Source organism: Giardia intestinalis, chromosome 4, assembly GCF_000002435.2.
Source record: "Giardia intestinalis strain WB C6 chromosome 4, whole genome shotgun sequence".
Lineage (NCBI taxonomy): Eukaryota > Fornicata > Diplomonadida > Hexamitidae > Giardia > Giardia duodenalis.
The window spans coordinates 1,358,683-1,382,245 of record NC_051859.1 but is presented as its reverse complement, the minus strand read 5'-3'; the positions used below and the strand labels follow the sequence as shown (position 1 = coordinate 1,382,245).

At 53.5% G+C, this 23,563-nt stretch overlaps 9 protein-coding genes and 3 pseudogenes across 9 annotated transcripts; 3 read left to right on the top strand and 9 right to left on the bottom strand.

Annotated features, from left to right (window-relative positions):
• Positions 1-28: 28 nt before the first annotated feature.
• Positions 29-661, top strand: GL50803_0010428 (Ribosomal protein L10; the record flags this gene model as incomplete). The annotated part of the gene is made up of 1 exon (XM_001705996.1): positions 29-661. The coding sequence occupies one exon, from the start codon at positions 29-31 to the stop codon at positions 659-661; it is 633 nt and encodes a 210-aa protein (XP_001706048.1).
• Positions 662-697: 36 nt separating this feature from the next.
• GL50803_0010429 (Wos2 protein) lies at positions 698-1,255 on the bottom strand (the record flags this gene model as incomplete). Its single annotated transcript, XM_001705994.1, has 1 exon — positions 698-1,255. One exon carries the CDS (start codon positions 1,253-1,255, stop codon positions 698-700), a length of 558 nt encoding a protein of 185 aa, XP_001706046.1.
• A 1,427-nt stretch (positions 1,256-2,682) lies between these two features.
• On the bottom strand, positions 2,683-4,530 carry GL50803_0015206 (pVSP; annotated as a pseudogene; the record flags this gene model as incomplete).
• A 55-nt stretch (positions 4,531-4,585) lies between these two features.
• GL50803_0050182 (pVSP) lies at positions 4,586-6,355 on the bottom strand (annotated as a pseudogene; the record flags this gene model as incomplete).
• A 61-nt stretch (positions 6,356-6,416) lies between these two features.
• GL50803_0050181 (VSP) lies at positions 6,417-8,798 on the bottom strand (the record flags this gene model as incomplete). The annotated part of the gene is made up of 1 exon (XM_038046137.1): positions 6,417-8,798. The coding sequence occupies one exon, from the start codon at positions 8,796-8,798 to the stop codon at positions 6,417-6,419; it is 2,382 nt and encodes a 793-aa protein (XP_037901999.1).
• A 394-nt stretch (positions 8,799-9,192) lies between these two features.
• Positions 9,193-9,779, bottom strand: GL50803_0060683 (Serine/threonine protein kinase; annotated as a pseudogene; the record flags this gene model as incomplete).
• A 691-nt stretch (positions 9,780-10,470) lies between these two features.
• Positions 10,471-11,148, bottom strand: GL50803_00112008 (Ankyrin repeat protein 1; the record flags this gene model as incomplete). Its single annotated transcript, XM_001706620.2, has 1 exon — positions 10,471-11,148. The coding sequence occupies one exon, from the start codon at positions 11,146-11,148 to the stop codon at positions 10,471-10,473; it is 678 nt and encodes a 225-aa protein (XP_001706672.2).
• A 4,679-nt stretch (positions 11,149-15,827) lies between these two features.
• GL50803_00102575 (uncharacterized protein) lies at positions 15,828-17,339 on the bottom strand (the record flags this gene model as incomplete). The annotated part of the gene is made up of 1 exon (XM_001706619.1): positions 15,828-17,339. One exon carries the CDS (start codon positions 17,337-17,339, stop codon positions 15,828-15,830), a length of 1,512 nt encoding a protein of 503 aa, XP_001706671.1.
• Positions 17,340-18,390: 1,051 nt separating this feature from the next.
• Positions 18,391-19,317, top strand: GL50803_0086934 (Kinase, NEK; the record flags this gene model as incomplete). The annotated part of the gene is made up of 1 exon (XM_001706616.1): positions 18,391-19,317. The coding sequence occupies one exon, from the start codon at positions 18,391-18,393 to the stop codon at positions 19,315-19,317; it is 927 nt and encodes a 308-aa protein (XP_001706668.1).
• A 75-nt stretch (positions 19,318-19,392) lies between these two features.
• Positions 19,393-20,481, top strand: GL50803_0086933 (uncharacterized protein; the record flags this gene model as incomplete). The annotated part of the gene is made up of 1 exon (XM_038046375.1): positions 19,393-20,481. One exon carries the CDS (start codon positions 19,393-19,395, stop codon positions 20,479-20,481), a length of 1,089 nt encoding a protein of 362 aa, XP_037901998.1.
• GL50803_008892 (putative U3 small nucleolar RNA-associated protein 6) lies at positions 20,428-21,834 on the bottom strand (the record flags this gene model as incomplete). The annotated part of the gene is made up of 1 exon (XM_001706614.1): positions 20,428-21,834. The coding sequence occupies one exon, from the start codon at positions 21,832-21,834 to the stop codon at positions 20,428-20,430; it is 1,407 nt and encodes a 468-aa protein (XP_001706666.1).
• A 120-nt stretch (positions 21,835-21,954) lies between these two features.
• Positions 21,955-23,553, bottom strand: GL50803_008890 (uncharacterized protein; the record flags this gene model as incomplete). Its single annotated transcript, XM_001706612.1, has 1 exon — positions 21,955-23,553. The coding sequence occupies one exon, from the start codon at positions 23,551-23,553 to the stop codon at positions 21,955-21,957; it is 1,599 nt and encodes a 532-aa protein (XP_001706664.1).
• Positions 23,554-23,563: the final 10 nt, after the last annotated feature.

Sequence of the window (23,563 nt, the reverse complement as noted above, 5' to 3'; positions counted from 1 at the left end):
TCATACGAGTTTATAAGACTCCCCCGAGATGGGACGCAGACCAGCACGTTGCTACCGCTATCAGAAGAACAAGCCGTACCCCAAGTCGCGCTTCTGCCGTGGGGTTCCTGACCCAAAAATCCGATACTTTGACCTCGGAAACCGCAGGGCGAAGGTTAACGACTTCCCGTACTGCTTCCACCTTCTTTCAGGAGAGAAGGAGCAGGTCTCCTCGGAAGCTTTGGAGGCGTGTCGTATTGCCTGCAACAAGTACATCGCAAAGAAGGCAGGGAAAGATTCGTTCCACCTCCGCATTCGTGTCCACCCGTTCCACGTGATCCGCATCAACAAGATGCTCTCGTGCGCTGGCGCCGATCGCTTGCAGACGGGGATGCGTGGAGCGTGGGGGAAGCCCCAAGGCACTGTTGCGCGAGTCTCCATCGGCCAGCCTCTGCTCTCGGTTAGGTGCAGGGCCAGCGCCAAGGACTATGTAAAGGATGCGCTCAGGCGTGCCAAGTTCAAGATCCCGGGTCGCCAGGCCATCGTCGAGTCCAGGAACTGGGGCTTCACAGAGTTCACGAAGGAGGAGTATGAGGACTTGAGGGAGAGGGGAGAGCTCCAGTATGACGGGAATAACGCCCACAGGATCTCAAGGAAGGGGCCCCTCAACTTGAAGCTCTGATCGGGTCCCAAGCACAAGTAAATAATTGCCAGGCATTTACTCCTCTGCCTTCTCTTCGCCAGACTCCTTCTTCTCCTCGTCGGGCCCGTCCTCTTCGTCTTTGTTGTCGTCGTCCTCCTCATCTCCGAAGTCGGCACCCTCCGGCATCTTGAAGTTGCTGGGATCGAAGTTCATCCCGTCCAGGCCGGGCATTCCACCGCCCATGTTCTTCATCATACTAGCAAAATCCATGTCGTTGGGGTTGGGGAGCGCCCCTGCGGTGTTCTCGTCCTCGCCCTCGTCGACCCAGCGGTCCCAATCGATGCGCACGTAAGGCAGCTTGGTCTTTGTCAAACTAGTCCAAAACTCATCGCTCGCCTCTTTCTTCTGAAGAATCGACTCTATGCAGGGGCCAGTCACTTTATATTTGGACTCGTCCGGATTGATCGGTGCAAAAAGAGTGAGCTTGCAGGCATAGTCATTCCCACCACTCTTGCAAGCAAAGTGAATCGTTTCCTCGGCGATCTTGAACTTCACGTCTGTGGCAGAGGATACAGAGAGCCTCATGTAGACAACGTCCTTGCGTTGCGCCCAGTAGATCGTCGGATGGTGCATTTGTTTTTGAGGGACAATTGATTTAGAATCATTACAAGTTGATTTGTCATTTATTAATTATTCATTGGACACAGCTAATGAATGCCAGCATGTACATTTGTAGAAGATTTACTTTTCGCTCTTAAGACGTTAGCGCCACTGTTCTCAACGACTACGGGCCAGTTGGTATGTAACGTCCTTTGCCAGGTGTTCATTTCCGAATGAGCTCTTTATCGATTAGCCTCCCTAATGCTCTACACCCATCTAACCTCCCTCTGAGCTGGTGAACTGTTAGTAGAGCTCAATCACTTTGTTGCTTTTAATGGTTTGCTCCTTAACCCCAATGAATTCTAACTACCTATAGCTTGACGAGCTCTAGAGTTAGAAAGTCTGATAACGCAACTTCTAGCAGCTAGAGCCATGCTTGTGAGAGAGCCTTTGTGAGTGTGGGATTGCTCGGTGTAGGTTCCTGGAAGGCTTGCTCTTTATTACTGATAAACCAGTGTTTAGGAGGGTCAGCCTCATGACTGGTACTATACAAGGTGCAATCGAGTGACCTGTATTCCCGGTCCACGTCTCGAGTACTACATCTACTAGCAGAGGAACTGAATGCCTAGAATAGTCTGGTGAGCACTTTCTCGAGGCTCTTGTGAACTCATCTTCAACTGCACTCAGTCTGAGCTTCCACCCATTAACGAAGACATTCCTCGGGTGCTGCTCCCAGGAGATCAGGCATTTGAAAGTGAAGAGCTCATAGGCAATAGCACCGAAGACTCGACGTCTGACGTAGGGCCGGCCTCGCCCCTGAGGTGGGTCTTGGGGGCCATGTATGCTTGGTTCCCAAAATGGCACTCCCATTGTGCAGGACATCCTTCAGAGCCCGAAGTCCGCAAGAGCTGAGCCTGCCATCTCTACTGGCATCGACCTTGTCGGGGTCGTGAAGGTAGGCGAGGATGATGGCGATCTGCTCCATGATGGAGAGCACTGTATCGGTAGGGTTACCGGTTCTTGCACAATCGGCAATCACATCTTGAGGCACCGATCCCAGCGGTCCATGACGATGACGATGGAGTGAGCGTCTCTGAGCATCCGGTAGTGCCTAATGACGCCTGGGTGTGAGCGTCTGGAAATGGTGGCCAGCGCAACTTCAGTGGCCTCCGTGAGCTTCCTACTCTGAGTCTTGGATAGCTACCTATCGCATGGACAGTACCAAAACTGCCCACATCAAGCACCCCTCCTCGCATCGATGCAGCTCGTCAAGAGCGAACACGGAATATCGAGTGCACCGTCCCCGGCCATGACGGTGTCAACGGCGCTGTGCAGAGCACGCTCGGGGGCAGGGGAGCGGCCACCCCTGCTCCCAGTTGCAGGCTGGCTGGTGAAGTATATGAGGCATACCCGCTTGTCAGGCAGCTGCACCACTAGTGACGCATTTACTACCTAAGTACTTATGCCTTCCCCCGGCAGAGGAACCACCAGCAGAGGAAGCCGACGAGGCCCCCCACGACAGCGATGACAGCCACGGAGATGCCCGCGATGGCCCCCGTGGAGAGCCCGCTCCTGTTGGCGCCAGAGGACACACAGGAGGTCCCAGCATCATCAGGGCTGTATCCATCACTGCACACACAGACAGAGTCGGTGTCAGTGGAGTTGCTGGGACAGCCATCCACGCATGACTTCCTCCCAGGGCTCACCTTCTTACCACTACTACATGCCTCGCACATGTTGTCTCTGTTGCAGTGCGAGCATCCACTAACGGCACATGTGAAGCACCCACTGCCGTCCTTGTTGGGCTTCTTACTACTGTCACAAGAGGTACACACAGCAGCAGCCATACCAGGAGTGTCTAGCTGTGTTGGCGCTTTACACTGGGAGCAGCCATCCACTCCCACGTATGCCTTAGCGGTACTATCAGTACCTATCAATGTGCCTAATGGGTTGCCACAGGCTAGCACGGACTGATCAGTAGCCTGTGCCTCTGGTACTATGAAGTATCTATTGTTGGCATTGGGAGTAGTACAGACCCCGTTGGCTGCTGTCTTGCACATGAGGTTGCCAGGAGCCTTCGACACATCATAGCAGCCGTTCATGTATAGGAAGTACCCCGTAGTACAAGACTCACAGACATGGTTGTTACAAGTATTTCCTTGCTTTCCATTTGAATCAACACAGAGACCATCGATAGGATACTTACCACTCTCTCCACAATAGGAACAGTAATGATGCTCTACTCCATCATTGTCGATTACTATAGCATCGCAGGCTCCAGCTGTCCCGCCACAAGCCGTGGGGTCCTCACAAGTCTTCACACACGTTGTTCCCTGTAAAGAGTACCCGTGGTCACAGGCTTTGCACACAGCTGGTCCAGCAGCAGACGGGGCGTCGCAGCGAGCGCATCCAGGGACTCCCTTGTACGATCCTTCTGCCCCGTCTTTGCACGAGATGCACTTTCCTTCGCCGGTGCCGGCCAGGAAGAACCCCTCCTTGCAGGTCAGGCACTTATTTTCTGTCGTAGCTTCAGAACATGTGGCACAGTTCTGATGACAAGCCTCACACGTGGCGGCCGCATCAGCTCCCTTCTTAATGTATCCCTCCTTGCACGTCTCACAGACAGGTGCGGCGTTAGCTTGTGTTTTAGTGCATGTCTTACAATTAGCAATCCCCTTATCGTTGTTAGTTCCTGTAGTATCTCCGCATAATAAGCACGCCGATTGGTCCTCCTTTATGAACAGCTCCTTGTCAGTGCCCTTGCATCCTTCAAGCGTTTTATCGACGCAGGTCGAGGTCCCGTCGAGGGCCGTCCTGGGGATCTTCTGACTACCGCAGGCTGTGCACTTCGGCTTCCCCTTAGCTTCGTCAAAGGAGCATTCTGTGCAATCAGTTATTGTACTACATGCCTTGCACGTTCCCGACTCTGGATCAGCATACTTATCATTACCACAGTTATCAGCACATTGATTCCCATTGAGGTACTTCCCCTCTGGACACGATGTGCACTGGGCCGCCGATGTCTCACAGGTCAGACAGGACGGATCACACTTCTCACATGCATCACCCTTCTTAACGAACCCTGCTTGGCACTCTGTACACGTGGCAGGTCCTGTACTACTAGCTGGCGCTGTACATGTGGCGCAGTTGGCCACTCCCGTATATCCATCTGCTCCCTTAGTATCAGAGCACAGGATGCACTCATTACCAGGGGTCACCTTGTCTGCCTTGTTCTGGAATATGTACTGACTATCTGTATTACAAGCAGTGCATACTCCATCCTTGGCTGCTGTGCATATCACACTCCACTATCATACTATCATCACACTATCACCCATTGTATAGCATTCACTACCTAAGTACCTACGCCTTCCCCCTGCACACGAACCACCAGCAGAGGAAGCCCACGAGGCCCCCCACGACGACGACCACAGCGACGGAGATCCCCGCGATGGCCCCCGTGGAGAGCCCGCCCCTGTTGGCGCCAGTGGACACGCACTTGCCACCCTCTAGACTGTACCCATCACTGCACTCCCCACACACACCGTCCACCACACAGCTCTTGCAGTTGGTGTCAGAGCACAGCACACACCCAGTGCCATCCCTGTTGGGCTTCTTATCACTGTCACAGGAGGTACAGACAGCGGGGGTCATACCAGTCTCAGATGGAGCTACTGGGGCTGTACACTGGGAGCAGCCATATACTCCCACGTATGCCTTAGCGGTACTATCAGTGCCTATTAGTGTGCCTAGAGGATTACTACAAGCTAGCACGGATTGATCAGTGTTGGATGCCCCTGGGACCAGGAAGTACTTATTGTTGGCTGCTTCTGTACAGACACCCTCCTTACTTGATGTCTTGCACATGAGGCTACCTGGTTCTGTATTAACCTTGTAACAACCATTCATATACAGGAAGTAATTGTTGGTGCATTGTGTACATACACCTTGATCACATTGATTATTTGCTTTAGCACTATTACACTTCCCATCTATAGGATACGTATTAGCTTCTCCACAATAAGAACAATAGTGAAGCTCCTTTCCATTAGCATCAATCACTATTGCATCGCAAGCCCCAGAAGTACCCCCGCAGGCAGTCTCATCCTCGCAGGTCTTCACACATGTATAGTCATCCCCTGCATCTCCATTGGACTGCTTCTTATAGTTCACCTTACATTCAGTACACTTGAATCCACCAGTGTTAGAGCAGACACTGCACCCTTCGCGACCCTTGTCGTCCACACTATCGCATGGGACGCACTTCTTCCCTTGTTGATCTGTACTATCGATGGGGAAGTATCCGGGCATACAAGTTAAGCATCGGTTAGCATCTGTAGCAGCAGAGCACGTCTTGCAGGTGGCATCGCACTTGTTTGTACATGTCTTATCACCAGTATTAAAGAAGAAGCCATCCTTGCACGTCTCACAGACCGGTTTAGTGGATGCTGTCTTGGTACAGGTCTTGCAATTAGGAGTTCCCTGGTTTTTATTGGACTCAGATGTATCCTCAGTATTGTCTCCGCATAATAAGCACGCCGATTGGTCCTCCTTCATGAACAGCTCCTTATCTGTGCCTTGACACTGATCATACCCTTTTGTCACGCAGGTCGAGGTTCCGTCGAGAGTCGTCCTGGGGATCTTACTGGCACCGCAGTTAGTGCACTTTGGCTTCCCCGTGGACTGGTCCATTGTGCATGCTGTGCAATCTTGTATGGTGCTACAGGCGACGCAGGTCATGCTAGTGTCATCGGGGTAGTGATTGTTGTTACATGCACTTTTTTCCACACATTGATTCTCTTTCAGGTACTTCCCAGTCTTACAAGAGGTGCACTGATTTTGGTTACTCTTATCACAGGCGGCACAGTCTCCTCCGCATTGAGTAGCACACGAGTCTCCTGAGAAGCCAGACATGCACTCAGTACACGTGGCAGCCCCTGGACTATTAGCTGGTGCCGTGCACTTGAGGCAATTAGCCACTCCCTTGTTCTCATTCGCTCCCGTGGCATCATGGCACAGTATGCACTCCCCACCAGGGGTCACTGTCGTAGCCTTGTTCTGGAATATGTACTGGTTAGCTGTGTTACAAGCAGTGCACACTCCATCACTGGCTGCTGTACATATCACACTCCATTATCACACTATCACCCACTATCACCTTCTATCACACATTGTACAGCATTCACTACCTAAGTCACGCCTTGCCCCGGCAGAGGAACCACCAGCAAAGGAACCCTACGAGACCCCCCACAACAACGACCACAGCAACGGAGATCCCCGCTATGGCCCCCGTGGAGAGCCCGCTACTCTTGTTTGTGCTACCGCTATCATTTATGAGGTAGCAGACGACAGATCCTTGATTGTTAGATGGAGGAGCGCAGCTCACACAGCTGCTAACACCTTGAATAGCACTACTATTCTCGGTACATTTCACACACAGTTTTTTATCAGAATCGAAATAGTATCCCAGAAGGCAAGATTGGCATTCGGGCGCCCGCGAGGATGTCCCTGTACATGTGTCACAGCCTGTTGGACACACAGGACAGGCTCCAGTATTGGTATCTGGTCTCTGTCCATTTACGCACGTAGTACACAGGCTATTGGGACCCGCCGCTGCACATATCTGGACACCAGGCTGTCTGCCGAGTTTGTAGCAACCGCCATCTTGAAGGAAATGATCTGCAGCACACTGAGTGCATACACCACCTGCTGCGTTCGTGCAGAATGAATTCCTTGTTACTGAATTAGCGCACACGCCATTCTGAGGTGCCCACTTATCTTCCTTGCATTTTGAACAGTACTTCGTACCGCCGATTATCGCTCCACACTCTGCACACCCGTCCATCTCTGCTTTGCACTCATCTACACAAGATCCACCTTGATTAGGATCATCATTGGTGTACTGGAGCCTCTTCCCGGGAGGACACAGCGTGCACTTCGCTGGCCCCTTTGTGGTGCACCCAGCACAGCTAGGATCACAAGGCTCGCACGCTTTGTCTCCATCATAGTAGCTTCCTATTGTTCCGCAGCTCTGCGTGCACTGCTTTGTCGGGGTGAGGTAGTTGCCATCATTACATTCGGTGCAGATTTCGTTGTCTGTTTTGGGGTTGTCACAGGTCTTGCAGTTGGGAGTATTGCACTGCGTGTTAGGGGCCTTCTCGCACTGGTTCTGCCCGGGAGTCGGCTGGTACCCAGCGACGCACCCGCACACTTTCGAGTTGGCCGCGGCGTGCTCCGGGCAGTTGGCGTCGCAACTCTTCTTGTCAATCTGTACATTGTGGGAGGGATCTGTACACTCAGTGCACGTCTGGTCAGGCTCCGTCCCGACGCACGTCTTGCAGCCCGCGTCCTTCAGGTTTTGGGCGCATTCTGTGTTGGAAAGCTCGCACTGGTTCTGCCCGGGAGTCGGCTGGTACCCAGCGACGCACCCGCACACTTTCGAGTTGGCCGCGGCGTGCTCCGGGCAGTTGGCGTCGCAACTCTTCTTGTCAATCTGTACATTGTGGGAGGGATCTGTACACTCAGTGCACGTCTGGTCAGGCTCCGTCCCGACGCACGTCTTGCAGCCCGCGTCCTTCAGGTTTTGGGCGCATTCTGTGTTGGAAAGCTCGCACTGGTTCTGCCCGGGAGTCGGCTGGTACCCAGCGACGCACCCGCACACTTTCGAGTTGGCCGCGGCGTGCTCCGGGCAGTTGGCGTCGCAACTCTTCTTGTCAATCTGTACATTGTGGGAGGGATCTGTACACTCAGTGCACGTCTGGTCAGGCTCCGTCCCGACGCACGTCTTGCAGCCCGCGTCCTTCAGGTTTTGGGCGCATTCTGTGTTGGAAAGCTCGCACTGGTTCTGCCCGGGAGTCGGCTGGTACCCAGCGACGCACCCGCACACTTTCGAGTTGGCCGCGGCGTGCTCCGGGCAGTTGGCGTCGCAACTCTTCTTGTCAATCTGTACATTGTGGGAGGGATCTGTACACTCAGTGCACGTCTGGTCAGGCTCCGTCCCGACGCACGTCTTGCAGCCCGCGTCCTTCAGGTTTTGGGCGCATTCTGTGTTGGAAAGCTCGCACTGGTTCTGCCCGGGAGTCGGCTGGTACCCAGCGACGCACCCGCACACTTTCGAGTTGGCCGCGGCGTGCTCCGGGCAGTTGGCGTCGCAACTCTTCTTGTCAATCTGTACATTGTGGGAGGGATCTGTACACTCAGTGCACGTCTGGTCAGGCTCCGTCCCGACGCACGTCTTGCAGCCCGCGTCCTTCAGGTTTTGGGCGCATTCTGTGTTGGAAAGCTCGCACTGGTTCTGCCCGGGAGTCGGCTGGTACCCAGCGACGCACCCGCACACTTTCGAGTTGGCCGCGGCGTGCTCCGGGCAGTTGGCGTCGCAACTCTTCTTGTCAATCTGTACATTGTGGGAGGGATCTGTACACTCAGTGCACGTCTGGTCAGGCTCCGTCCCGACGCACGTCTTGCAGCCCGCGTCCTTCAGGTTTTGGGCGCATTCTGTGTTGGAAAGCTCGCATGCGGTCTTCCCGGTGTCCTTTGCCAGCACGGTTGCACAAACTAGGAGAAATCCTACCAACATTAGCCGGAGTACACGTGCCACTGCTCTTCCGTCAGGCTGGTGTGTTGCCGCGAGCAGTGAGAGACAGCCGCTCTTACTCTCCTTGATCAGTTGTACTGGAGAAGGACAAGATAGGAGCACACCCACCAGAGGTCGGCTGATAGCGCAGTTCCCCCTGGCTTCGATAGGAACAGGATCGGTGAGGGCCAGACTCAGAACGCACCTTTGTGGAGTGATTGTTCGGGGCGCACTCCTGTACATTGCTGTCGCTGTATCGCTGGGCCCGCCTGCAGGTGCGCTCAGAGGTCTCATGGGTAAGCTGCGCCCACTTCTCGACCGTCCGGAGACGATGGCTGGTTGTGGATAACATACTAAGAGCTCCTCTCCATCGATGCATCCAGAGCTCGGCGCGGTCCCTGGTCGGCTTGCTCTCGAGGGCCGCCTCAAGAATAGCAATCCTGTCATTAATATTACTCATCGCAGTCTCCAAGGCGCTGCACTTGTCCTCTAGCGCCACACACCGATGCCCCAGCTCACTAACTGGGATGTCGAATGTAGCGAGCGTCTCGTGCAGCTCCCTGACCATCGGCCTCCTCTCTGGCTCCAGCACGAGTATCCTCTCCAGAACACTCTTTATGAAGCCATCAGTGACACCGCTCAGGTCCGGCCTCCACCCGTCACGAAGACCTCTGCTGGGTCTTTACCTTCTAGGAAGTCCGGTTTCCTTAGAGTGGCCATCTCGTAGAGGATGACCCCGAGGCTCCACACGTCGGAAGCAGGGCTGGTCTCATTACGGAGGAGCACCTCGGGGGCCATGTACGCCATTATTCCCATGAGAGTGCTCCCACTCCACAGGGCGTCCTTACAGAGGCCGAAATCAGCAATGACGAAGCGCTCTCCGTCTGCGCTGATAAGGATGCTGGTAGGCCTGAGGTCGCGGTGGACAAGCCTGTTAGCACTTACCTCGCTGAGGCCGTGGAGGTAGGCGAGGGCGGCAGCGACCTGCTTCATGGCGGAGAGGATCACAGCGATAGGGATGAGAGTCTTCCTTCGTTTGTGCTCTATAAGGAGGCGCTCGAGGGTCTTGTCGTGGCGGTCTATGACGATGTAGGTGAAGCCCTCGTCCGTAAGCACCTGGTGGTGCCTGAGAACCCCTGGGTTGGAGAGGTCGGGGAGGGTGGTCAGCTCTAGTCTGATGATTTCCACGTCATCCTTGTCCAGGTCTCCAAGCTGAATGACCTTTACAGCGAGGCCCAGATAGCTTTGAGAGAGTAGACTGTCCCCATGGTGTTTTCATTAAGCACATCACCTAACCGCTCATGAACCTCCCTAGGGGTGAACGGTGGGACACTGACAGCTGTTGTTGCAGACCCAGACAAGGCAGTGTCCATCCTGGTATTATTTTGGTAATCTACCGTTTTGGAAACGATCTGTTTCCACAGAGGTTTATGTCTACAGATCTGTAGTGACCAATGCTTGCGGAGGACTACTGCATCAGGAGCGAGAAGGCCACCCGTGCGACCGTTTCACCCACCGGCGTTCCAGTGCTGGCCAGGGGCAAGGAGGCCTGCTCTCCCTGGCCTCTGCGGAAACGGGCAGCTGCGTGATCCACTGACAGCCACCACTTCATTGAGGTGTCTGTTTGCTGCACAGCTGAGGGAGATTCTAGTCCATCGTCGGATGCAATCAACAGTTAGGCGCGTTCACTCACGGGCTTTCTGGGCGGCATCCGTAGACGGGGCTCCTCCAGTCCAACGCCTTCACTCTTGAGAAGAGACACCACCTCGGGGTGACCATTCATATCAGCTACGCAAAGAGCAGACCTGCTGCTTATGTACTTCTCCTTCTCCAACAGCACTTTGACACAGTCCAAACAACCAAAGTATGCTGCAATTGTGAGGGCAGTAAAGCCCCTGTCCCTCTCCATGCAGCCCTCAGCATCCAGGAGTAGCCTCACAACCTCGATACGCTCGTTGGCTGTCGCCCACATGAGGGCCGTGTACTCATTGCTGCTCCTCATGCGGCTCTCGTGCTTCATCAGCAGCTTCACCACCTCAGCGTGTCCAAGCACCGCGGCGACCATCAGGGCCGTCCCCCCGTGTATATCTACCATCCTTGCCCTGAAAAACTTCGCCACCATTCCCGCCTGCTGAGGAATATAGCGCTTCACTGCATCTACGTCGTTTCGTCTGGCCGCCTTCATGAGCTCAGTGACGCCGTCCTCGTCCACGCCATCTTCACCATCCATCTCTGAAGACTCGGTGGGACTGTCTTCGCTCGTATACTCATCGTCGGTGTTCTTCTCAGACATGAGGGGTGGGGCGCAGTCGTGCTCCTGAAGGAATTGACCTGAATAATCTGTAGACGACATTTTTATTCCATGGTCACAAAGGAAACGCGTGTACTGGTAAGCTTGCGATTCACGGTATTGTTTACAGATCATCCAGATAGCGCACCAAACACGGATTGTACGCCCTGGATCCCCTCTGCTCTTCTTGCCTTGTGTGGCAAGTGCCCAATGAGAGATGACTTCAATTGTGGGGTTGTAGCCGGCTGGGCACCAGTGCAGGGTGGGCACTAGAGCTTCGGACTTCTTCATTCCGTCTACCAGTCATCTTCAGCGTTGTGCTGCTAGGACCCTTGCCTACGAGCACACCCCAAGGATCCCGTGAGTAACTTCAGTCAATGCTCGATTGTGTCCAGAAACAGAAGCGAGTCGTGGTTAATAGAGCAAGGGTCTTCTCTGTTGCACTGCTGGAGACCTGGCTATCTTATCACCACCTTCTTTCTGCCGGGCCTCTGCTTCAAAAACCCTGTGATGTCATGGAAGAAGCCTGACAGCCTGTAGTAAAACAGCTCCGGTGAACCGTAGACATTTGAGGAACTCTTACCCACCGCCCATGCACATCGGCAAGGCCATCTGACGTTCCCAGGGCCCGGCAGCTCGCCATGACTGGAGAGGAGGGCTTACTGGGTCCTGAGCAGCACTGATTATGAATTCCTACTATCAAGCTTCCCTCTCCATAATCTTGGAGCCGTTGAGATAGCCTCAGCAGATCATCGAAGAAGAGCATAAGCTCTGGCACTGCATCGGTAAGCTCTAGGGACTTCGCCTTTCCTCGCTGCAGGTCTCCAGGAGCAGTCTAGAGCAGTGGCTAGCTGACTGCGTTGTTACTGCCTGGAGTGCCTACTCAATGGGCCTCTCGAAGCCAAGTTGCCAGACAGCATCAGTGGCAAGTGTCGATCACAGATACTCTGTCCGCCACTTGTGGAGGCTTATCTCCATTTAGGTTCCCTTCCCACCCTTGCAGTGCTCACTCGAGCGAACCAGAGCCTGAGATTGATAAGCCCAGCGAGCCTAGTACAAACCTCAGAGGGCTCAGAAGGTCATGGCTCCTTTGGTGTCTGCTATGTCATTCTCCTTGCTCGGTTGACATGCGCGCTGCTAAGAGGGCCCTCATTCACTCGAGCTCATGCCCCCCTGTGGTGACTCTGCTCGACCATCAGCGAGGGTCCCGGTCCTCCTCCCAATAGGCCGGCCTCAGGTCCCCCGTGATCTGCCAGACCGGGCAGAGCGATCGCGGCGCCCATCAGAGCCTGAGCCGACAGACCCGCAGTGAAGTGCGCCTGGACCCACGGAGATCGTTCACCCGCCCAGTGGGCCGCAGCTTCCCCCGCCCTGCTGACAGTCCTCCAGCGAGGGCATGTCGTTGTGGGACAGTCTTCTCGTCTGTTGCTGTCACACAGGGCCCAACCGGCGACCGTCGGACAGTCCCGATGGCATGCCTGAAGCCCCGCTACGGCAGAGGGGGCAGCACACGGGGCGGCCCCCACGCTGCTGCAGATTGCAGTGGCAGAGAGACCCCCTGCCCTGGAGGCCCGTGCAGTGGCTGTGGCGGCCATCAGCTACTTCTGTGCACTCCTCTGCCGCCAGCTGGAGCGCGAGGTCGATCAGCAGAAGTGTGTAGAATGTTATAGCCTACAATGTGCTGCCTCAGAGCAGTTGAGCTCTTGGGGTCGGCACTGGCTCTGCCTCACAACCGGTCTATCAGTGCTTAGATTACCGATATTGAACTGGATGCATGCCTACGAGTTCAGATGGTCTGGGCGCCCTAGATATACAGGGGTCTTACATGAGAGGAGATTGTTTGCCTCTCTGGCTGGTTCAATATGTCACTGTGTGCTAGCCCAGTCACTCTGTCCTAATATATGCAGGGATTCTCAAGAGCTGGACTGCTGCAATCTGAGTTTCTCAGCCCCGTGCTCCATTGTCTGGTGACCCTGGGACTGTGAGCATGGCGCCATGTTATTGGATCCCTACGTTGGTAAGCACGTAAGATTTCTAATCTGCATAGAAACAGTTCACGGGAAGTCCTGCAGTATAGACTCTTCCAAGACGACAGAGCCGGTGGCAGAGTCATTTGCGAGAGTACGATCACCTGGTGAAGGAAACGGACACGTACTGCGGCGACACAGGAGCCTGTGATCCTGTTCTGTCAGCCATTAGAGGGCTTTCCAGGAACAAGGATACATAGCGAACGGTCCATGGTAGACAAAGCCCAGATAGCTGCGAGCCAAAGACCCGCAGGCATAAGGCCAGGATGCATGAGCAGGGATCAAACGCATCTAGAGCCTCGAAGAGCAGCCCACGGCTTAGTATAGACACGCCCAGTCGAAGGCTACTCCGGTCGGTGGCTGTGGAACGTACAATCGTGGACTGCCCGTGAATCGCCGCTGTCATTACACCCATAGGCATTCTTCTACTATTCGGGCCCATCCAGCAGTAGACGCGTTGAACGCTGTGACTGGGCTGCTCTACCCTCGCGCCATGCACCTGACAAAGGGAAATAGAGTCGTGCACAGCCAGATGCGCCAACTGAGATTCGAGAAGCCGAAAGAAGGTAGGGGCCGTGTGGCTGCTATGTCCGCGGCTCTCATAGTCCTCGTAGTCTGGCCTAGCAGGCTCCTCCGGTTGCCTCGCACAAGTCAGTAATCTGCAGTCTCCCAAACAGACGGGCTACCACGGAGCCTGGCAAGGCGTTCTTCCCTCGCTTCGTTCTGAAACCGTAGCGTTAGCACAAACGTAGGCCAGAGACGGGCATTTCTTGCAACCTCTGAAGCAGGTCACAAGGTCTCGCCGGGGTGCACTAGTATCCACTGTGTCGCCCTGCAATCCAAAGGCTGCCCATTACGCCCAGCCTTGGGACTGTGTTGGGGGCCATTCTATGGAAAATGGGGGCGCTCTCGACCAGGTCTGGCGAGGTATGATAAGGATCGTATCAAACTCCGCGCTGGCTGTTCTCTGGGGCTCACTGCAAGGGCGCCACCTACGCCTGCTGGCCCTGAGCTGTGGGGATGCCTATGGGTAAGGCCGCTCGACAGTGAGGGCTGTAAAATTCCGCCACACCCATAGGGCGACGTTCAGAGCTCAGAGCACCGTAGTCCTGGTCTCATGTCAGATAGAAGAGGATGTGTGATACTGGAAAGGGCCGGACTATCTGGAAGCCTGGAGCCGCAGCAACGGAAGAGCAGCATCGGTGTCTAGATGCATGATCTCCCGAGGCAGGAGGCACCTTTGCCCGAGTGCATCGCTTGCCGGTGTTGTGGATTTTTTGTACTCTACTTACCGCATGTCGCTGCTCCATGGTCAGCGCCTTGGTTCGCGAGTCAGGGCACGCGTCTTCTCGGTGGCACCGTGAATGAAGCGGCCGGGGAGGAGCCGGTACGAGGGCTGAGCCTGTTCGAGCGGCCCCACAGCTGACGCTGGCCACTCCTGCGCCCACTGGAAGGACGTCGTAGGCCCTCGCTGCCTTCTACCACGAGCGGGTCCACCGCATCCCTCCGAGTGGCAGGGCGACAGTCCGCGGCAGCGTGCGCGCACTCGAGGTCCATCTTATTGCTGCAGACAACACTGGGAGACAACTTCTTATCCAGAGCTACCAGCCTGGACCAGCAACTTCTAGCACGACTACGTGTCTCCTCGTCGAGTTGTGCAGTCGTTTTGGAAGCATCCTCCGAGGGTTGGAATGGTACCCAGCGCTACCTTCTAGTACAGCTTGGAGTTGTCCTTGCCTTGACCCACCGCTCCACCTGGATAGCCTTAGGAGTCTACAAGCTACGACTGATCTACCCATCGAGCCACTGCCCGTTAGTACCATGAACATCTGGTCCTTCCACTGTAGAACGCTACTATGGGCATAGAGACTAATGGTATTGCTAATACCACCGGGCACTTATTTGCTGCCTCTCCTCAGGCTCTCATATCGTCTCGTCCATCCGTCACCTATAGTGTGGGGATGTGCGCCTCGTTGCTTCATCTGCACACTGAAGTTCTCAATACGATGGGAAGGCACTTTGTCCAGCAAACCATCCTATTGATCTGCTGGTTGTATGCATCGTGATATCACAACCTTTGGGAACGTGTATGTAACGACTAGCATGCTACTGTCCTTCCATAGCCGCAAGGGAGCTGAACTTCATGCATGGCCATCTCCAGTTCTTGCTCGGTCCCAAGCGTCTCGAGTTTTGTTAGAAGGATTGCGCTATCCTGCGCGCTCGTGTATCGGTCCTGCATGCACCATCTCCCTTTTAGACGCCATTCTCACCGACTCCATTGTGTTGTCTGCTACCTTGCTTGTGCAATGCTAACCGTACACTGCTGTGCTCCTGCTCACTAGTTTGTCTAGTTCTCTCCTGAGAAGTCATCGATCTGTGTATATCTTAGCCACGTATTGGTGTGGACCATGGTCTGTGAGTACGAGGCCTTATTAAACACTGAGCATCTTCGCTAGCTACCATCATCTTTCTGGCCTGTGCAGTTCTCAGTGCGGTATTGCTCATACCTGCTATTGAAACAATGCATGACCCTGCATTCTAGTATGAGACTGCTAGACAACGGTACCGGCTGCCGTGGTCAGCACACGCTCGAGAGTCTGCACAAGAGTTTACATTAAAAACTAAACCGGAGATGGCGTTCTTTATTCAAAGGAGGCCGTTCGCGGATATAGCTTGGTTCCTTGTGTATGTGCCAGATGGGATAAATATGAATACTCAAGTGAAGTACTGATTCTTCTCAATGTCGGCGACGAAAAGCACCCTGTCCTCGTCGCACAACTGAACAGGAGTGACGCTAGCAAGATCAATGAAGTTCCCGTTCATGAGGCATACTCCTGGGTCAATGAGAATGCTGTTGACAAAAGGGAGGTACTTGTTTAGAACTAGATACTTCAGCAGGGGCTCGGACTCATGCATGGCTCCTCTATCCTCCTTAGTTATGGTGATATTAGCTAGCTCAGTGAGTTCTAAGTATGCACGGGCTTGGTCGTTGTTAAACCCATACGTGTGCTTTCTCAGTCGAGGTCGAGCAGAGAAGAGCACATTGCCTTCTGCACTAACCAACAGTTTAGAAGCAGAGGTGGAAGCCTTGCTGGCTGTCACAACGAGTGCCCCCGTGAGGTTGACCGGTAGTGCAGCCGCCCCGATCCACGGTATGTGGGGAGCAGTGTCCTTGGAGGGGCTGACCGACAGAGTCAAGGTGACCCCGAGTCCAAGGTCGTTAACATTGTTTAGTAGTCCGGCCTCCACAAGAGCCTCTGCAAGGCCGGGTATGTTCTGCGCCCTGATGGTGCTGTACGGAACAGTGAGACCGTCTGCCTTGAACTTGTCGTACTTCGTATGCCAGATGTATAAGTAAGAGTTAAAAGACTCTCTGTCAAGATAGAACTCATAGTCTCGATTAGTGTAGACTGTTTTTGGAGGAGGAGAGGTGATCTTGTTTGGATAGACTTTTTGGATGGGCCAATCCATTGGATCTTCAATCATAGAATATCCTCCTTGGTTTGCCACTATCTTGTTGTCGATGATATTGATCCCGCCGATATAACGCTGATCAGTGCAATAATTACCAACATAAGCAACAAGGCCCAAATTAAGCATTGACTGTTTTATCGACTTAAAGATGGTATCTAAGAGGAACTGCAGTACGGTGTCCTTTATTAAGGTCTCCAACGTGGGCGCCATGCCCTGGATGGCAGTTGCAAGGACAGATCCGCCTGTGTCGAGTCCGATGGCATCGATGTCGAGCCCAGACGAGTATATGACATTCAATATTTCGAAGAGCCCGAAGTGATAGGGACAGGTGGGGTCATCTCCGATCCTCAGGGAGATGTCTGCCCCGAAGTCTTTGAGGGTGAAGGTGCAGTCGACGGTCCCGGTGATCCCAGTGATGGTAGTTTTAAGCCGCATCGAGATCTGCATGATGCCGTCCCGGGCCTCCATCTTGACAAAGTTGTTGTCCTGCAAATGAACCTTCATAGTCGAGACGCGCGCTGCGCGAGGTTTGACATTTGACAAAGTAAACTTGAGAGGTCCAACAGTTACTTCTGGGACCTGAAGTGAAGGCATTGCAGAGATGATATCAGGAATAATAGCATAACCTTTCTGACAAAACTTCTCCAATCCACGCTGAGTGAAACGCACACCCATCCCATGGCTGGGCTCCTCAGTGAAAGGTGTATTCATGTCACATGATAAAATGGCGGAGAGAAGTAATAAGACCAGCATTCAGAGAAATTGTTGTCTTGCTTAATAATAAATCCATTAGAAAATCTTTGACCTTAATAGTGCTGAATAATACTGCTGTGTATCTTTTTACCATATTATTGGATGCTGATACTAGTTTTTGGGAAACTTGAGTAAATCCACAACATTACATACGAGGATCTATGAATTGAAATTGAAAATCCTGATATTGTCCAATCCATTTACAAGGTGTTTAAGTAGTACTGCTCCCTGCAATCTCTGTTACTTCTGTATCATATTGTGCTCCTTATTTGCAGATTTTTGCCCTGCTGATTGTGTATCTCAATCACAATACAATCTACAGCAATACTCTCTCTTCTCGACTGTCGCGGTATCCATCGTGTACTTCACCGTCAGCTACGTGCGAAACCAAGGATCAGCCCAATGGGTTCCTGTATCTTGATCTATAGTGAGTCGTAAAGGTAGATGTCCGCTACCTCTTTACGTCCAATACAATCCGTTGGCTGAATCAAGTATTAGTCAGTCCCTGAGAGTCCGGTCCTATGGATATCACGGCTGGCCTCTCGACCAGGAACGTGGCAACATAGTACCTAGTACACTCTCAGCTTCGCTGCTGTGGCAGCAGTATGGTCATCTGAGGCGCGATGACCAAAGTTGTCTTCTTACCTGCACCCTAGCTTGAGGTTTGTGCACTGAGAGGCCGGTGGCACCCACCCGCTGGGGGCAGGCCACGATCTGGCGGTCCGGGAGGCGCTTGCAAGGGGCTGGGCGTCAGTCCAGGGGATGATCCGGGCCCTAAGCATTCACTCTCTATGAGCTGCGGCCCGCCAGCCGCAGAGCTAGAACTCGTCCACCGTCCCCATGAGCTCCACGTTCTCGGCCGCTGCCCTCTTCTTCGAGATCGGCTTCGATCCCCGCCGCCTCCGCAGGACGAGCCAGCATGTGAGGGCGACGGCCGCTATGATGAGAAGGGAGACAACGACTGCCACGGTGACCATTGTAGACCTATACAGGCCCCGATCTGAGCCCAAGCGATTGAGCCCACCCAATCGCCCAGTCGCGGATTAAAAAGATGTCCGAGGCCATCGACGCCCTCCTCGAAGACCTGGGCGCAGAGCTCGGGAGCGGGGCCCACGGGACCGTCTACGGCCTGAAGAGCGCCCCCGACCGGGCGGTCAAGGAGATCCCGACCGACGGGCTGCCCCCCGACGCGCAGGCCTCGCTCGAGCTCGAGCTCCGGACCCTCCCGCGCCTCCGCCACCCGAACGTCGTCGAGTACGGGCGCGTCGTCCGGCACGAGGGCTACATCTACGTCGAGATGCGGCGCTACGCAGGCTCCCTCGACGGGGCCATCCGGAGCCTCCGCCGCAGAAGGCAGCTCGCCCCGCGCGAGATGGTCGTCGCCGTCCTCCGCCAGGTGGGCGCGGGGCTCGCCTACCTCCACCGGCCCGGGAAGACCGACGCCGCGGGCGCCCCGCTCCCCGCCCTCACGCACTGCGACCTGCGGCCCGCGAACGTCCTCCTCGACGAGGCCGGGGCGGAGTTCGCCATCTCCGACTTCGGGCTCTGCAGGGAGGGCCCCGGGGGGCTCGCCTCCATGGCCGTCCCCGTCTACGCCGCGCCGGAGGTCCTGCGGGGCGGGAGCCACACGCCGGCCGCGGACATGTGGAGCCTCGGGATGGTCGCCTACGAGCTCGCGGCGGGCGGCAGGCCCCCGTTCCTCTCCGGGCGGGCCCCCGCGGAGGTCTACGTCGCGGGCTGGCGGCCGGACCTGGGCGCGGTCGGGGACCCCGTCGTCCGGGGCGTCCTCGCCCACCTCCTCGTCCTGGAGCCGGAGCGCCGCCTCACCGCCGCGGCCCTCGTGGAGCTCCTCGACGCAGAGGGCGGGGCGCCTGCGGTCGCGACGGCCCTGCGCTTCAAGGCCCTGGAGGACGAGGTCGCCCGGCTCCGGGGGGAGGTCGCGGGCCTGCGGGCCGCCCTGGGGTCAGGTGCCCCCTGATTGAGTGAACTTGACTACTGAATAATATGGTTCTAGGCTAAACAGTCTGCTCTCTACAGTCAGTGAGCAATAGAAATGGCGTGGGTAGGTTCCTTGTTATACGTTTCTCCACCGGTACTTAAGACTGTTGACACAATAACTACTGTGATCTCTGGATACATGGTCGTTCTAGTTGCTCCTCGCGGACGGCTCTGCGTTCTTGTAACTCTGACACTACTTTCCTCCTATGGGGGAGCCATTGAATGTATAGCGTTATATGCGGTAACCAGGTACTTTCGATCGCACTGTACAGGAACTGAAATTGCAACCGCCTCTACTTCCAGTAACTTTAGACGAGCATTAAGATTAGCAACCCTTGGCTTTACGGCCGTCTGTATTCATGAGATTGATACGGGAATTCTTCCAGCAAAACATAGAAAAAGCACTTGGGAAGCAGGCCAGTTAAGCTTAATGGATACAGGTCTAGGTTACTTCATAATTAGTGATTCACTGAGCTCTATCAATCGCTCTTGTCCATACTGGAAGGGACAACTATATCTTTTAGTTGCAGGGATCGTGCGGGTTTGTATTGGCTTCTATCTTCCAGGCGCTGATAAGGAAGAGTACGGTCCATATTGGAACTCCTTTCTAACAATGCTTTTGGTGCGCGTCCTCGGTTTCCTGGCAAAGCGTCTAAAAAGAACCCAAAGCCTATTATGTATAGGTACATTGATGGGATTAAACCAGGTGATTTTATCATTTTATCCGCAGAACCCAGTACTGAGATTTGCAGGACCATGGGCTGCGCTGCTAGGGTACTTCCCGCTACATGTGCTCACGCAGCTTATATTCACAATAGCCCAAGATCATTCTAATAAGAACCTGAAACATCTAATGATCCTAGTCCTACTTTGTCTCTTCTACTTCCCATCCCAGGCGGGTGTCAATGCCCATTTTATGTCTCCCGCTGTTGTGTTTCTTTTGTTGGCAACAACATACTGCTGTTGGATCCTCACCGTACATTGCCCTCATGACTCAGTCCCACCTGTCCGAGGGCAGTGGGCATTTCTTTCCGCTAATATCTTAACGGGCGCGTACAAAATCCTTAAACCCAGAGGGATTTACTTTACACTATTCGAGATTTTGTACATCGAGGTCTTTGTGTTGTGTCTCGGTCAAGTCTAACATTGCAGTGCTGATCCTCTCCTGCAAACGCTGAAGGTCCTCCAGGGAGATAGAATCAGCTACATTTCTGAGCGGATCGTTACTATAATCATCGTTATTAAGATGTCTTAACCAGTCAAACGCAGACTGATGAACAGCGCTGGTCTCAACCTGATACCTCTTCAAAACAGAAAGCTCCTCTGTTTCAATGGCTCTTTGAAGCGTTGCCGCTGTCTTCTGCAGAGCCCAATTCAGCACTCTATCGGTCCACCAAGACACCCATTTGTTCTGCACACAAATGGGCTCTAGTGCTTCATACACATCTTTCAGAAAGGCCTCAACAAGTGGAGAGCTCAATATCCTGTCAATACTCGTGTAGCAAATCGCTCTATACTCTGTCGGGTGATCTAGGTATGGCATTTTCCCCTGCTCATACGCACTTAGAAGATCAAATTCAATGCTATCGGGTATGCCTGGTAGCTTAGTAACACTTAAGGCGGCGATAATTCCTCGTCTCAGGACGATGGCAACCAATTCCCCTTGAAGTATCTTCTGCATATATGGAGACCCATCAAATCTTTTATCAATGATGTAATCAGAGAGGTAGTTTTTCTCGTTGTGTTTTCCGCGTAACGCTGCTATATGCCGCACCTCGAAGCAGGCCCAATTGATGATAAGTGAAGAATATCGCTTCCAGGGAGACAGCATCAATTGGGGGTCTGTACTTGCTCGAACAGAATCCAATTTCCTGCGGATAGCAACCTCAACAATGCGCTTGTTTGTTTCTGTGTTGGCGATTCCTGAGCGTCCCGATCCATGGTATCGGCCATTCAGTGTGACTCCGGAGAGTAAGCCAATCGACTTGACTGCCTGCTGGTAAATACTACGTGCATGAGTGACGCCCTCAGTCTCTTCAGCAATATGGGCCGCCAAGATCCAAGGCTCGGCATCTGATGGAAAAGTCTGCAGATAAAGCTGAGCAACAGTGGCTCGCTTATCCAACATTTTGATACGTCCAAGTAGCTCTAGAAGAGCCTGCCACGCTTCTGGGTTCCCTCTATAACGTCTAATGGCGAGATCCACTACTCCGCTTGCCCTAACATAAACACTCCGGGCCTCCTCAAATAGCTCCTCTTTCGAGTTTCCTAGCTGTACCCATCGATCTGCCGCAAGCTTGTATGTAGAGTGCAGATGCATAATATACTGGAGGAAGAGCCTTAAGGGGGGCAGATCTGCATTAAGTTTTTCTTCAAATTCCTTTCGCCGACGAACGAGTTTGACCAACTCCTCTGGCTGGAACACCTTAGCCCGCTTGTATGCGGTGAACTCTGGTACCATTTTCTCTAAGGCAAACTGAGTCTGACGACTGGCCATAACAATTATTTTTTACCAACCGCCTTCTTTCCATGATACAAGAAGAACCTAACAGTACTGCTGATACAGCTATACTAGATAATCATGCATGTCATGATAAGCACTTTCTCGTCAGCAAAGCTAGCTTGTAGACACTGGGTGCTGCTGCTCACGTTCAGCTCTAAGGCACCGTAGCTCTGCTTCTGCTGTCAAGAGCCGTCTCTGGGCAGATGCCAACTGCGTAGTGCGCTCAGTTAACTGTTTCATTAATGTGCTGACAGCAGGTGGTGTAGTATTGCTCAGCTCATCAGTCGCGCCCATCGCGTTCGAAGGAACTGAGGCTCGAGATAGCGTCGTAATATTTGCAGTTACTAGACTAAAAGTGTGTCGTAGAGTGTCAATGATTGCATTCTGCGCCTCTATCCGTTCTACCAATTGGCTCTTATCCATTGCCAAGAGGACATCCTTAGAATAAACCGGTTCCTCATCAGCTCCTGTGAGATAACCTATAGTTGCACTAGGGGTAGCCTTCTCGGCAACAAGCGAGGCTAACCCGGCTGCTTCCAGCACTGCATCAACGTCTAATTCGCCATAGATGTGCTTAATCATCCTTCGTAAGTTAGACTCTAACTCTGCAATCCGGTCCTCAGTGGACTTCTTTTCGAATGTAATTTCTGCATGCGGATAAACCGGGTCTGATCCAAGAAAGTCTTTTGTATGGGTGATGATTGAGGCAAAGGCGTCGATAGTGGCCTTGGGCTCCGTCTCTATTACAGAGTCCTCCTTGGTCCGAGGATTTGCCAAGCGAGATATAGAATTTGAGGTGCTGCCAAGGCCCAAATTTGCGTCCATGGAAAGAGGCAACGTTGACGAGGACGCGATAGAACTAGTGATTAGCTGAATTATCTCTGAAGTAGTCTTCCCAAGATACCACATCGTCATAGATATGTCGTAATATACCTGAAACACCTGAGAATTCCGATATGCTAGCATAACCTTATTAGAATTTGTGTATAGATTAAAGAGAGAGGTGTAAAGAATTCGCATGCGGGCAAGAATCTCTTGTATCAAGGAATTGGACGCAACTGGCTGCACGGATCCCATACTAATTGTGTCATAGCCGATCGATTGCTGGTCAGCCAAGGCAGGGGGGTGTGAGTACAACTGCGGAGGCATGGACATGGATGGCACGGGGACATAGGCTTGGGGATGATACATTAGACTGGGGGTCTGTGTGATAATGTTACTTATCGGTGTCTGAGACTGTGGATATGCACTGGGGTTATTCGGTTGAAACTGTGGATTGTTCTCAAATGACGAGATTGTATAGGATGATGGATCTTGAAAAGGCCCCACAAAATGTGATTGACCTGGCTGCAAGGAGTGTCGTGGAAGAGCTGTTCGATCTTTTGGCACGTACTGCTGCTGTTGCTGCTGCTCAACATTGGGTATTTCCTGATTCAAAGAGCTGGTAGAAGGGGTCCAAATTAGAGTATTAGGATAGACGCTGTGCTCTGAATATCTGGGTTGCCCAGCTTGAGATGACGTAAAGTTCGTCTGATAGGGGTTGCAAAGGGAGGCAGAAGCAGCATCTGGATATGTGGTAGAGTATTGAGAAACGTGGGGCCATGCACCCCGTGACCGCTGTCCTGGTCCTGTGCTACTAATGGATCCTTGCCGAGAGTCTGCACCTATTCCCGTGGGCGGGAACGGACGTATTTTACGGCCGTTCTCGTCCATCGTTTACTTT